This window comes from Bufo gargarizans, chromosome 1 (assembly GCF_014858855.1).
Source record: "Bufo gargarizans isolate SCDJY-AF-19 chromosome 1, ASM1485885v1, whole genome shotgun sequence".
Taxonomy (NCBI): domain Eukaryota; kingdom Metazoa; phylum Chordata; class Amphibia; order Anura; family Bufonidae; genus Bufo; species Bufo gargarizans.
In genome coordinates, this window is record NC_058080.1 from 335,352,726 (window position 1) to 335,367,320 (window position 14,595).

General features: G+C 44.4%; 1 protein-coding gene across 1 annotated transcript in view; it reads right to left on the reverse strand.

Annotated features, from left to right (window-relative positions):
• GIPC3 (GIPC PDZ domain containing family member 3) overlaps window positions 1-14,595 on the reverse strand; it is a 636,449-nt gene that overhangs the window by 505,308 nt on the left and 116,546 nt on the right. Inside the window, exon 3 of the mRNA XM_044278737.1 lies at window positions 1,725-1,905. Coding sequence (XP_044134672.1) covers window positions 1,725-1,905 — 181 coding nt within the window. The remainder of the gene's footprint in view (window positions 1-1,724; window positions 1,906-14,595) is intronic.

A 14,595-nucleotide genomic window follows, 5' to 3' on the forward strand; every position in this document is an offset into this window, starting at 1 on the left:
GTGTAAAACTTTAATAAATAAGAAAAAGTATACATATTAGGTATCGTCACGTCCGTAACAATCTGCTCTATAAAAATGTCACTTGACTGAACCCCTCAGGTGAACGCTCTAAATAAATAAATAGAAACTGTGCTAAAACAATCCATTTTTTGGTCACCTTGCCCCATAAAGTGTTATAATGAATGATCAAAAAATCATATGTACCCAAAAATAGTAGCAATTAAACTGGCACCTTATCCCCTAGTTTCCAAAATGGGATCACTTCTTGGGAGTTTCTACTGTAAGGGTGCATCAGGGGGCTTCAAATGGGACGTGGCATCTAAAAACCACGTGGAGTTCCTTTTCTTCTGCGCCCTGCCGTGTGCCCATACAGCAGTTTATGACCACATGTGGGGTGTTTCTGTAAACCGCAGAATCTAGGTAATAAATATTGAGGTTTGTTTGGCTGTTAACCAACGATGTGTTAAAGAACAAATTGGATTAAAATGGAAAATCTGCCAAAAAAGTGAAATTAAAAAATTTGATCTCCATTTTCCTTTAATTCTTATGGAACGCCTAAAGGGTTAACAAAGTTTGTAAAATCGGTTTTAAGTAACTTGAGGGGTGTAGTTTCTACAATGGGGTCATTTATGGGGGTATCCACTGTGTAGGCCCCACAAAGTGACTTCAGACCTGAACTGGTCCTTAAAAAGTGGGTTTTGGCAATTTTCTTAAAAATTTTCAGAATTGCTTCTAAACTTCTAAGCCTTCTAACGTCCTAAAAAAATAAAATTACATTTCCAAAATGATGCCAACATAAAGTAGACATATGGGGAATGTTAAGTAATAAATATTTTATGAGGTATCACTTTCTGTTTTAAAAGCAGAGAAATTGAAATTTAGAAAATTGTGAATTTTTCAAAATTTTTGGTAAATTTGGGATTTTTTCATAAATAAAGGTGAAATATATTAACTCAAATTTATGACTGTCATGAAGTACAATGTGTCATGAGAAAACAATCTCTGAATGACTTGGATAAGTAAAGGCGTTCCAAAGTTATTAACACATAAAGTGAGATATGTCAGTTTTGCAAAATTAGGCCTGGTCAGGAAGGGGGCAAATGGCCCAGATGGAAAGTGGTTAAAAAGGGCTTAAATGAATTTTATGACATTAATGCTTATGAAAATGTGCAGTCTCACTTCCTTCTGGGAATCACATCCCAATCTATCCCTTGGTTGAACTTAATGGACTTATGTCTTTTTTCAACTGCATTAATTATGTAACTACGTAACCTAAGTGCTGAATAGCCACCAACCAACCTGCCTCCAAATCCTTGCTTGTGTCAGAGAAGAACTGTACTTAAAGCCTACTGCTACTGTAGGTATTTCAAGTTCTATGTTGCACTTTGTAAAAAGACTTTGTGATGTCCAGCTCTGACCTCAATTTTAGTACTATAATTCCACTGCACCGATTTTCAGGGAGCAACTGCCTAAGGGACTACACTGTGACACAACACATAAGGGCCACTATCACTGCTATCCCCTACGCCTGCTACTCAGTGGATCACAGCATTTGAAAATTAAATAAAAACAGTTTTTAAAAAACAGACTCTTGAAAGATGCTAAGAAAAAATATAATTGCTGTGCCATCAAGGCCATGTGAAATTCATACACTATGTTGAAACATTTTCAAAATGTTGGCAACCACTGTAAATGCTGTGAATTTGGGGAAATTCATAACTTACCAAAAGCTCGTTTTGGTTGAACCAGACGTAGCATAAATCTTTCTGATTTTGGAAGTTCCCTCAACATCTTTGCCACTTCATAGTGCCGACATCCAACAATAGTGTGATCGTTTATTGCTTCGATATTATCACCTACATTCACAGTTTTAAGTCGGTCAGTAATGCTGCCCTCTTTAATTCTCTAATTGGAACAATTGGGGGTTACAAAATGGAAATTAGTGAAAATGTGTCCATCACAAAGCATGCAGTATATTTAAATAATTTCTCATTGGTAATCATATTCCCTGTGGATAACTATTATTTGAACCTGTGAAGCCTGCTCAGGCTGCCAATTTAAAAGGAAGTGTTTGCTGTGGACAATCCCTACTTGTTATAAGGGTTCTGGACAAAATGTCCCCCTGTTGGGCTTCCAGATGCATTCTGTGGGGAAACATGGCAGTGAGTTTTTAAGTACCCTGCAGTGTCACCACAGGTGAAATGGCGCATTAGACATTACTCATTTAAGGGGAACCTGTCACCAAGAAAATGCAGTGCAATCTGCAGGTAGCATTAGCAGGAGGAACTGAGCATTTTTAGATATGGTTGTATGGGAAATTAGCAAAACATGTAATTTATTCATTAAAATATTAGCTCTTTCTGGCCACTTGGCTATGAAACTCAGAAAAAGCAGTGATTTAGGCCACATGCACACGACCGTTCTGTTTTTTGCGGTCCGCAAACCGCGGATCCGCAAAAAACGGAAGCCGCCCATGTTGCCTTCCACAATTTGCGGAATGGAACGGGCTCCAGCAATATAAATGCCTATTCTTGTCCGCAAAGCGCTGACAAGAATAGGACATGTTATATTTTTTTACCAGGGCCGCGGAACAAAGCTACGGATGCGAACAGCACACGGAGTGCTGTCTGTATCTTTTGTGGCCCCATTGAAGTGAATGGGTCCGCATCCGAGCTGCCAAAGCGGCGACTCGGATGCGGACCCAAACAACGGTCGTGTGCATGAGGCCTTCAACAAATAAATTACACATTTTGATTAATTATTTCCCATGAAATTATATATCATTCTGCCCAGCTCCTCCTATAACATAATGCCTGCAGATTGCCCTGCATTTTTATGGTGACAGATTTCCTTTAACCCCTTAGTGACCAAGCATGTTTGGGCCTTTATGACCAAGCGTTTTTCTTCCTTTTTTCATGGTCTCGTTCCAAGAGCTATAACTTTTTTATTTTTTCGTCTATATAGCTTTATGAGGGCTTGTTTTTTACGGGACAAGTTGTAGTTTTTAATGGAACCATTTTGGGGTACACATAACTTTCTGATTAACTTTTATTAACTCTTTCTGGGAGGGAGATACTGCCACTGCGTTTTTACATTATAAATTTTACGGCGTTCATTTTTCGGTACAAATAACATAATATCTTTATTCTCTGGGTCAGTACGATTACAGTGATACTAAATACTTATAATTTTTTTTACGTTTTACTACTTTTTTTTCCAATAAAACCCCTTTTATTAACCAAAAAAATTATTTTGCATTGCCACTTCACAAGACCCATAACTTCTTTTTTTCTTTTTCTATGGAGTTGTGTGAGGGCTTGATTTTTGAGGGACAACTTGTATTTTTCATTGGTATCATTTTGGAGTAAATGGCGCTTTTTGATCGCTTGTTATTACGTTTTTTTCAGTGGAAACTAAGAATAAATTAGAAATTCTGTCTTTTTTTTATTTTTATTTTTTACGGCGTTCACCATAGGGGATAATTTATGTAATATTTATGTAGTCCAGGTCGTTACGGACGCGGCAATACCAAACATATGGGGGATATTTTCTTTTTGCAATTTTTTTCATTGAAAAGCGTATTTTCAATGAAAAAAAAGCATATTTTTTTATTTTATGGAATTTTTTTACTACTTAAAAGTCCCACAAGGGGACTATAATATACAGTATTTTGATTGCTTTTAAAATGTAATGCATTATCTCTATAAGGCATTACATTTCAATAGCATTTCAATAGCAATGCTATTCAAACCTTTACCAGCAGGTGGCGCCGGAGTGGCACAGCCTGCTGGAAATAACTGAAGACAGGCTCGGGGCCCTGAACGGAAGCAAGGTAAGCTTCCGAACACATCAGCACCCCGCGATCTTATTTTCGGGGTGCTGATGGGAGACAGAGGGAGTCCGCTCCCTCTGTCACCACTTTACATGCAGCGGGCGCCATTGCGCCCGGCATGTAAAGGGTTAAACAGCCCGGATCGGCACTCCTGCCGGTCCGAGCTGTTAGAGCAGGGTCCCGGCTCTCATGTGAGAGCCGGGTCCGTGCTCCCCGTTGCACGGGGGAGCCGTGCAGCGCTTAGACCGGGCCGACGTAAAAACGCGGCGGCCCAGCCTAAGGCCCCTTAGTGACCGCCGTAAAAACACGTATGGGTGGTCACTAAGGGGTTAAATCAATGGCTCATTGTAACTTGTATATCCTCAAGTGATTATGATCCTGAATATGGGATCCCTTCTGTTACCTCATTTCTGTAATGGAATATATGAATGCCTGATACCATAATTATTATGGAGTTGGGGGGTCTACATTTTTGTAAAAAATTTGGGGGGAAATTAGCAAAATTAAAAAGAGGGTGCAAGTAAACTGAAGTTAGATAATCATATAACCCCATGAAGAACTACGTATGACTGATTTAAAGGCTATTTACACCTTTGGAGGCAATTTTTGTTCAGGATTGAATTGTACTCATTTTTGGCTAAAAGTCATATTTTCCATTGGCTTTTATTACAAATATTGAGCCATTCTGTCACAAAGGGTGAAATGTTTTTCTAACTGTGTGACTGGTACTATCACTTTCACTTTGTGCCGATCATCTAATAACCCTTATCTCTAAACTACTAAGCGGCCATAAAAACCTATTTAACCCCTACTACCCGGGCCAGTTTTAACCCTCCTGCCCAGACAATTTTTTGCAAATATGACATGTGTCACTTTATGTGGTAATAACTTTGGAACACTTTTACTTATCTAAGTGACACATTGTACTTCACGACAGTGGTAAATTTGACTCAATATATTTCACCTTTATTTATAAAAAATGGGAATGAATGTAGTACAGCGGCTCTAACCTCCTGTATCTGCTATGTATGGTGCACAACCCCTGCGACCTACCCCCTGGTGGAGATAATAGAAATAGCTGATATGTAAACAAGTAGGGGGCACTCTTCTATCTGTTGCCAGATGGACGGTATTGTTAACTGATGGTACAATTCACGTAGATAATACAATTTAGTAGAATTTATTGTATAGGATAAAAAAGTATGGTGGTGTAGGTCACTTACAACAAACTAAACATTAACCTCTTCTGGACACATGACGTATCGGTACGGCATGTTGTCCCGGTACTTAAGGACACATGACGTAACGGTACATCATGTGTATTTCCGATCACCTGCGGTTTGCGGCTTTTACATGCGGTTGCGGTCGGCGGTGCCATCGGGTCCCCGTGGGGCTGTAGGGGGACCCGATGGCAAGGAAGGCAGCGCAATGCCTTCCTGAGGTATCTGAGCTGCGTTTCGGTGAAGAGCCTGGGAGATCCAGCCCCCCGGGATCTCACAGGCAGGAAGCTGTATGAGTAATACAGAAGTATTGGAATGCATTGTAAAGGATTAGACCCCCAAAAGTATAAGTCCCATAGTGGGACAAAAAATAAAGTGAGGGGGCGTGGCTTGCCGCTGACCTACATGGCCGCACGTTAGAGGAGCTCCGTCACCACCTCAGGATTTATGCTGCATATCACCCTCTTTCTACCCCATTTTGCGGACAAATATTCTGGTGACAATCCGCATGATGACCAGAGGAAGAAAATCGAGCAAGGCGCAGGGCAAATTGGACTTTTACTTTGAGAAAGACCGGGAGCTGTCCGAAGCGCCAACGGAGGAGAGCACAAACCTCCCCATCACAAAGCTAAAGCCTCCGTCCCCGACTCAAAAGATGGGAAACACTGCTGCCGACACAGACAGCATTCAGCCCGCTCCACAGAAGAAGCTGCCGCCATCCTCGGACAGCGGATCCAGATTCTCCCCGCTGACTTGGGAAGATACAGACGGAGCAGGAGACTCAGTGGAGAGGGAGGCGCCATCTTTGTCAGCCGGAATTCCCGCCAGACAACAACCCATGGCGGCAACAGCGGATGACATTCACGAGGTAAATGCACCAGTTTCACCTACCTCTAATCTCCCAGTCGCCCTCTCAGACACTCTCTCCTCTATAGAGACTTCAGATGAGCCTGCATCTGGCTCGTTGATTAAAAACCTGCTGCTGGCGCTTAATAAGTCGCTGCACCAAGACATCATCAAGCTGTACACCCCTCTTCAAACACAGTTACAAGATGTCTCCAGCAGAGTAGAACAAATTGAGCATAAAATGGGGGTATATGCTAATTCTCACAACCAGCTTATTGATTCTCACTATGAGTTAACAGAGGAAGTGGAAGCATTAAGGGCGAAAGTCACTGATCTGGAAGACAGGTCAAGAAGAAATAATATAAAGTTTAGAGGCATTACGGAGGAAATTCCGTCTGCTGATCTGTCTGCATGTCTACAGTCCTTACTAAAAAAGTTGCTTCCAGGCTGTGAATCAAGAGAGCTAGTGATCGACTGTGCACACTGCATAGTTAAGCCCAGGCATATTCCAGATTCCGTGCCCCGAGACGTGCTAGCAAGGATTCATTTCTTTCACGTCAAAGAGAGGGCCATGGCGGCTGCCAGGTCCCTAAAAGAACTTCCCTCACCATATCACCAAATCAAAATGTTCACAGATCTCTCTGCTACCACTCTACGCATGAGAAGGCAATTAATGCCTATTACTTCTGCTCTGAGAGAAAATAATGTCGCCTAACGCTGGGGATTCCCTGTGAAGTTACAGATAACCCGAAATGGAAAGCAACACAACATCTCCTCCATTGCAGAAGGAACACGCTTGCTATTTGAATGGGGGATCACAATTCCCACCAACCACCGTCCAGCAGAAGCTGAGAAGCAAAGGCATATGTCCGCGGAGTGGAAAACAGCGAACAGACCGCGCTGACAGGCGAACGAGGTCAACAATCACACTCACCTTTATACCTGAGGTGGTCAGTAGTTGCCAATAGAGACTTCCTATGAAAGGTTGTTTCCCCCAAAAGAATTGCAACCAACCGTTCCTGTTGATTGCTTATTTTCTGAAATGTTTGCTCCTTTATCTTGTAAGGTGCAATTGTTCCATGTTGTCTTTTACTTTTACTTTTATTTCTATTTTCTTTATTATTACAGCACATTTTCTTGGGTACACCATCCGCCGCCGATACTCAAATGCACATATGGTGATGATTTTATATTACATTCCAGCTCAAAGGTACTTTCCTCTACATCTCTTGCAGAAGGTATATGCAACTCCCCCTAGCAATTTATGTAATTTCCATGCCGCTTAAACTCGCATCCATGAATGTTAAGGGCCTGAACAGCCCACTTAAATGCTCATTGATGTGGAAGGAAGACATTTCCCAAGGATCTGACGTTTTCTGCACGTCAGAGACTCACCTTGTGGCCTTGGATGCTCATAGAATGCACCATCCTAAATTTCCGCACATCTTTCAAGCAAATTTTGCAAAGATGCAAAGGGGAGTACTATTGGCTATCAAAGACACAGTTGCCTTCAATCAAACAGAGATTGCCATAGACCCAGGAGGCAGGTTCATAATACTTGTAGGTACTATTAATAGTGCACAGTACACAATTTTGGCAATTTATGCACCGCACAGGCATCAGGTGTCCTTTTTTAACAAGCTTATGAACAAAGTTGGCAGACTTAGGAAGGGACACCGGCCAGGTTGGCTTTGTTCAGGGCAGGTGTGGCTCTGACAATACAAGAAGAATAGTAAATATTGTGGATTTTGTGAATAAACAGAAAATACCATCAACGTTAGTGGCCTTAGACGCAGAAAAGGCATTTGACCGTGTCAGCTGGTCTTTTGCATTTTCAGTGTTAGATAAAATGGGTTTTACAACGGAAATCATCTCCATGATAAAAGCTTTATACACAGAACCTACAGCGAAAGTCCTTGTCAATGGCACTATGTCTGATGAATTTGCCATAACAAATGGAACCAGGCAAGGGTGTCCCTTATCTCCCATCATCTTTATTCTCACAATAGAGCCCTTAGCACAGGCGATCAGACACGGAGTGAATATAGGAGGATTAGACCACCGCATAGCCTTGTATGCGGACGACATCATATTGTCTCTCACTGATCCCCCTAATTCCCTATCCGCGGCGCTGAAAATCATAGAAAACTTTGGTAGCCTCTCTTACTACAAACTTAACCTAGATAAGTCTCAGGTACTGCCTTTACAAATCCCGGATGCAACCCGGAAACAAATGAAACTGCAATTTCCATTAGATTGGCAAGACCATAAGATAAAATATTTAGGGGTATATATTACCACACAAATCGGGTCTTTATATACTGCTAACTACGTCCCATTGATGATGAATCTGGATGCGGAGATGGATCAATTAACCAAATGTGAAGTGTCCTGGCTGGGGAGGATTGCATCATACAAGATGCTTATACTTCCGAAATGATTGTACTTATTCAGGAACCTTCCGATCATTTTGCCACAGGTCTTCTTCCACAAAGCACACCTGGCCTTGAAAAACTTTGTCTGGAACAAAAGTAAACCCCGTATAGCCTATAACATTTTGGTAAGAGATAGGAAAGCCGGAGGCTTAGGTCTTCCCAATGTCAAACATTACTACCTTGCCACCCAAATCTCACATCTGAAACATTGGTGGACAAATGCCCAATCATACCCCTGGGTGTCTATAGAAGCCGCCTTGTCCCCATCTCATAATCTAAAAGCCCTTCTTCTGGCTACTTTATGCAAATCATTCAACATGCCCAAAGATATACCATACAGCGTCTCAGCTTCCCTGACTAACTGGAAAGAATACCATTCAATAAGGTCAGACGGGGAAAAATCTTTATGCAAATGGTCTCCTATAGAATTCCTAGAGATTTGCATAGAGGACATTGACCTATCCTCATGGAGGGAAAAAGGGCTGAATAAGATATCTGAATTGTATATGGGTGACCAACTGAACAGTTTCGAACATATACACCATGTATACAATATTTCCAATCGCGATTTTTACAAATACCTCCGCATTAGACACCTCTTGACTTCTAACGACCCACTCGTTGTAAAGGCTGACCACCAGATATTTATTACCTGGTCTCAAACAAATCCAACAAAGAAAGGCATAAAGCCCCTATATGCCGCACTAGGTGGTAAAGAGGTATTTGTGAAAACCTCCCCTTTCAAATCATGGGAGCTTGACACAAAACTACCGATTGAAAAAGCCCAATGGACACATGCCCTTAAATTTGCTGCTAAATGTTTTAGATGTACTCTTCACTATGAGTCATATATGAAAACAGCCTTACGTTGGTACTACACCCCGGACAGACTCAGCATGATATACCCAGGTGCATCGCACCTTTGCTGGAGAGGATGTGCATGTAGTGGCACATTTCTCCATATTCTGTGGCAGTGTCCCCTTCTAAATAATCTGTGGAAACAGATCTTCATGATAATCTCTGATATGACCGGAATCTTAACAATGCCAACCCCACAACTGGCATTGCTTCTGATTGATATAGGAAGATTCCCACCATCTTATCGAGTGAGCGTAGCACACCTCCTTATGTCAACTAAGATATCTATAGCCAAACACTGGAAATCACAAATAATTCCCACGATTACAGAAATAATCGACAGAGTAGATAAAACTCACTCATATGAAAGGATTTTATCATATAACTTCTCACCCTCTCTGAAGTTTGACAAAGCATGGTGTAATTGGGGAGATTATAGAGCAAAGCTCCAACTGACCTGACCTGACTTAAGGTATCGAACTTGCACCAAGTACAATAATTCTAGTTGCTGCGGAACAAATTGTAATTGCGTACTACAAGCGGATATGTATGTACCTAATTGAATATATTTGCTATCACGCATGTTTTCTTATGTGCTGTTCTGTTTCTCCCTCACCCCTCCTCCCATTCTCTTACATCCCTCCCCCCCTCCCTTCTTTAATTATATGTAGGTTTTTGTTAAACCGCTCAAGGAAATACTACTCAATTGTATATTGATATTTCAATATTGTCAATACTTGTCATTGATTTCCTGAAAAATCTTGAATAAAAACTATTGATTTAAAAAAATAAAGTGAAAAAAAGTTGAAAAAATTAAGTTTCCCCCCCCAAAAAAATGTAAGTTTCAAGTAAAAATAAACCAAAACGTCATTTTCCCCAAATAAAGTAAAAAAAAATTGGTAAAAAAATAGGGGGGGGGGGGGGAGTATACATATTAGGCATCGCCGCGTCCGTATCGTCCGGCTCTATAAACATATCACATGACCTAACCCCTCAGATAAACACTGTAAAAAATAAAAAATTAAAACTGTGGTAAATAAACCATTTTTTTGTCACCTTATATTACAAAAAGTACAACAGCAAGCGATCAAAAAGGCATTTACCCACCAAAATAGTACCAATCTAACCGTTACCTCATCCTGCAAAAATGAGCCCCTACTTGAGACAATCGCCCCAAAAATAAAAAAAACTATGGCTCAGAATATGGAGACACTAAAACATCATTTTTTGGTTTAAAAAAAGCTGTTATTGTGTAAAACTTACAGAAATTGAAAAAAGTATACATATTAGATATCACAGCGTCCGTATCGAAAATTGTGCTAAATAAACCATTTTTTACATCACAAAAAGTGTAATAGCAAGCAATCAAAAAGTCATATGCACCCCAAAATAGTGCCAATCAAACCGCCATCTCACCCCGTAAAAATCAAAGCCTACCCAAGAAAATCGCCCAATAACTGAAAAAATTATGGCTCTCAGACTATGGAAACACTAAAACATGATTTTTTTGTTTCAAAAAAGAAAACATTGTGTAAAACATATTTATGGTTAGGGCTAGGACAACGCCGGCGCACGCAGAGAAACCTGCCCTCAGTGGCGTACCGCCCATAGAGGCAGACCACGCCACTGCTATGGGGCCCGCGGCACTGGGGGGCCCGTAGCGCAGATAAGGCCCCGCCCACTCTTGACCTGCAGCCGGCTATGCGGCTGCTTTTCTCCCCAGGGCCCCCCCCATGTTTAGCTGAATCGCCTCCCAGAGGCGCGGCTAAGGCCCTAGACACCCGCCCCCCTCCTCAGCGCCGCGCTCTGCAAATACCCGCTCTTCCTCTCGTCGGCGTCCCAAATCCCGCGCAGGCGCAGTGCCGGCGATTGCCTGCGCCTGCGCTCTGATAATACGGCTGAGGGCAACAGCTTCAACATCGTCACTGGGCATGCGCCGAGCCCAGTGACGATGTTGAAGCTGTTGCCCTCAGCCGTATTATCAGAGCGCAGGCGCAGGCAATCGCCGGCACTGCGCCTGCGCGGGATTTGGGACGCCGACGAGAGGAGGATCGGGTGTTTGCAGAGCGCAGCGCTGAGGAGGGGGGCGGGTGTTGAGGACTTAGCCGCGCCTCTGGGAGGCGATTCAGCTAAACATGGAGATGTTAGAGTTTTCATATTTAGGCGGGCACGGCACTTCAGAGGGGCACCGTTCCTGCATTTGCATATCCTAAGAATCGATTTTTAGAAGAAAGGACAAGACTGACATGGAAAAGAAGAACACAGATGGAAAAAAGGTACTTTATTAAACATGGATCCATGAGTACCTTTTTTCCATCTGTCTTGTTCTTTTGATTGTGAGTCTTGTCATTTCTTCAAAAAATCGATTCTTATGATATGTAAATGACGCTGTAAGGAGCCCAGAGGGGCGTTATTCTTTCTCCACGGTGCCCAGGAACGCCCCTCTGAAGTGCCGTGCCCGGCTAAATTTGAAAACTAATAACGCCTCCAAGTTCATCTAAATCGCCTCCCAAATCCGATCCTCCTCTCGCTGGCATCCCAAATCCCGCGCAGGCGCAGTGCCGGCGATTGTCTGCGCTATGATAAGATGACTGACGGCACTGCGCCTGCGTGGGATTTGGGATGCCGGCGAGAGGAGGATCGGGGTGTTTGCCGCAGAGCGCGGCACTGAGGAGGGGGGTGTTGAGCACTTAGCCGTGCCTCTGGGAGGCGATTTAGATGAATTTGGAGGCGTTATTAGTTTTCAAACTTAGCCGGGCACGGCACTTCAGAGGGGCGTTCCTGGGCACCGTGGAGAAAGAATAACGCCCCTCTGGGCTCCTTACAGCTTCATTTACATATCATAAGAATCGATTTTTTGAAGAAATGACAAGACTCACAATCAAAAGAACAAGACAGATGGAAAACAGGTACTCTGTTAAACATGGATTCATGAAAAAAAAATTGGGGGTAAATTGCTAGTGACAGATTCCCTTTAAGGCTACTTTCACACTTGCGTTCAGAACGGATCCGTTTGCATTAACATGAACAAAAAAAAAAAAAACATTTTTTTTCTTTTGTTCATGATAGTGCAAACGGATCCGTTTTGACTTTACATTGAAAGTCAATGGGGGACGGATCCGTTTGAAAATTGAGCCTTACTGTGTCAACTTCAAACTGATCCGTCCCCATTGACTTACATTGTAAGTCTGGACGGATCCGTTTGCCTCCGCACGGCCAGGCGGACACCCGAACGCTGCAAGCAGCGTTCAAGTGTCCGCCTGCTGAGCGGAGGCCAGACGGAGCCATACTGATGCATTCTGAGCGGATCCGCATCCACTCAGAATGCATTAGGGCTGGACGGATCCGTTCGGTGCCGCTTGTGAGAGCCTTCAAACGGAACTCACAAGCGGAGACCCGAACACTAGTGTGAAAGTAGCCTAACATGGCACCCCAAATAAGGAGACCTGCAGGCTGCAGCAGATATCCCATGTGACAGGTCACCCCCAGGAAACCCCTAACAGTTTCTGTAGGTCATGTATAAATTTATTTAATGGGGGTGTGGCATGGGAGGAGCAAAGTCAGGAAGTGGGAGTGGCCATTGTGGGTAGTGGGCGGGGTTAAGGGGCCCAATTCAGATTTTTGCTATGGGGCCCAGTGATTCCTATGTACGCCTCTGCCTGCCCTGAACATAGTGGCTGAATTGTGCCGGGAGCCACGGGCGCGGGTACACCAGTGAAAAAAGGGGGCATACCTGAAGGGAGCTTTGAGAAAAAGGGCGGGAGGGAGGGGCGTGAGGCTCGGGCGCCTGGCTGAGCGGCAGGTAGGGGGATAAATAGCCAGACGCCCCTCCCACAAATGCAGGCTGTTAACAGCCTTACTATTTATGGTCAGGGCTAGGACACCACTGGCGCACGCAGAGAAACCTGCCCTGAACATAGTGGCTGAATTGTGCCGGGAGCCACGGGCGCGGGTACACCAGTGAAAAAAGGGGGCAAAAAACATCAGTTAGGTACAACACTTAATTGCAAACTACAAAGCCAGTGATCGAAAGGCACGAGATATCTCTACTTGAGGATTGGGTATATCCCTAGTAAAGCAGGAGGACCGCCACCGCCCCATGGACCGGATGACATGAGCTGGCACCTGATGCCGAGAAGCAGCGGAGGCTTCCCCTAGCGACATGAGTGGCCCGAAATTACCTTGTGGTCATAGCCTAGACCCTGGGCGAGGGCACGGATGAAAGATATAAACTGAGGGTGCTGAGGCTTGCCTGTGTGTGGCAGGAGCGGGCTATCTGGTGATGAACCTTGGTTGAGGGCTAGCAGTTGATGCAGCACCTGAACTGGGCACCAATCGTTCAACGTGGGATAGAATTTAACCTCGGAAGGGGGTCCCGTCTGAATGGTTTTGGTGGAAGGTAGCAGGGGAGTGTAATGGCCCTGGCCCCATAACTGATGCTGCTTCAGAGGATGGTTATGGCGATTTGGACCCGCCAGAACATCACCAGGCCGGAGGAATCCATAAAAGGTGAAATACATGGCCGCTTTCAAAATCAGGCTAGTGAAGGGCCCAAAAGGATTACCATCCAATGACGAAGAAAGATCCCTGAACAATTTACCGGACACAGGTTGCCTATGGCTCACGGATCCCTTCCCCTCCTTTTGAATACCCCGAAGGGTGGCTTTAGAAAACGAAGACAGAACCTGGGCGATCCAGGAACGCTGACCACCTGGGCGATCCGGGGACGCTGACCACCTGGGCGATCCGGGGACGCTGACCACCTGGGCGATCCGGGGACGCTGACCACCTGGGCGATCCGGGGACGCTGACCACCTGGGCGATCCGGGGACGCTGACCACCTGGGCGATCCGGGGACCCTGACAACCTGGGCGATCCGGGGACCCTGACAACCTGGGCGATCCAGGGACCCTGACAACCTGGGCGATCCAGGGACCCTGACAACCTGGGCGATCCAGGGACCCTGGCAACCTGGGCGATCCAGGGACCCTGGCAACCTGGGCGATCCAGGGACCCTGGCAACCTGGGCGATCCAGGGACCCTGGCAACCTGGGCGATCCAGGGACCCTGGCAACCTGGGCGATCCAGGGACCCTGGCAACCTGGGCTGTAAAACTTTAATTCTGGTACATATATATATTATTTTTTTTTTTGAACAGCCTATGTATAGCTGCTCCGGGTATAAACGGGCACCTGCATTGAGGGCCGGTGTTTCTAGCCCACAGGTAATCTGCTGGAGGGGTTGGGGAGCACAATGAAGCTGCGCCCCCCCCCCCCCTACAAAACAGGAGTATTACCTGCATCATAAAACCAGAATTGCCCACACCTCCTGTGCTGGAAGCCCTAGGAGCATAATTGGTTTCCAGATTGATTTAGGAATCGGTGGCAGTATAACTAAATGAGCA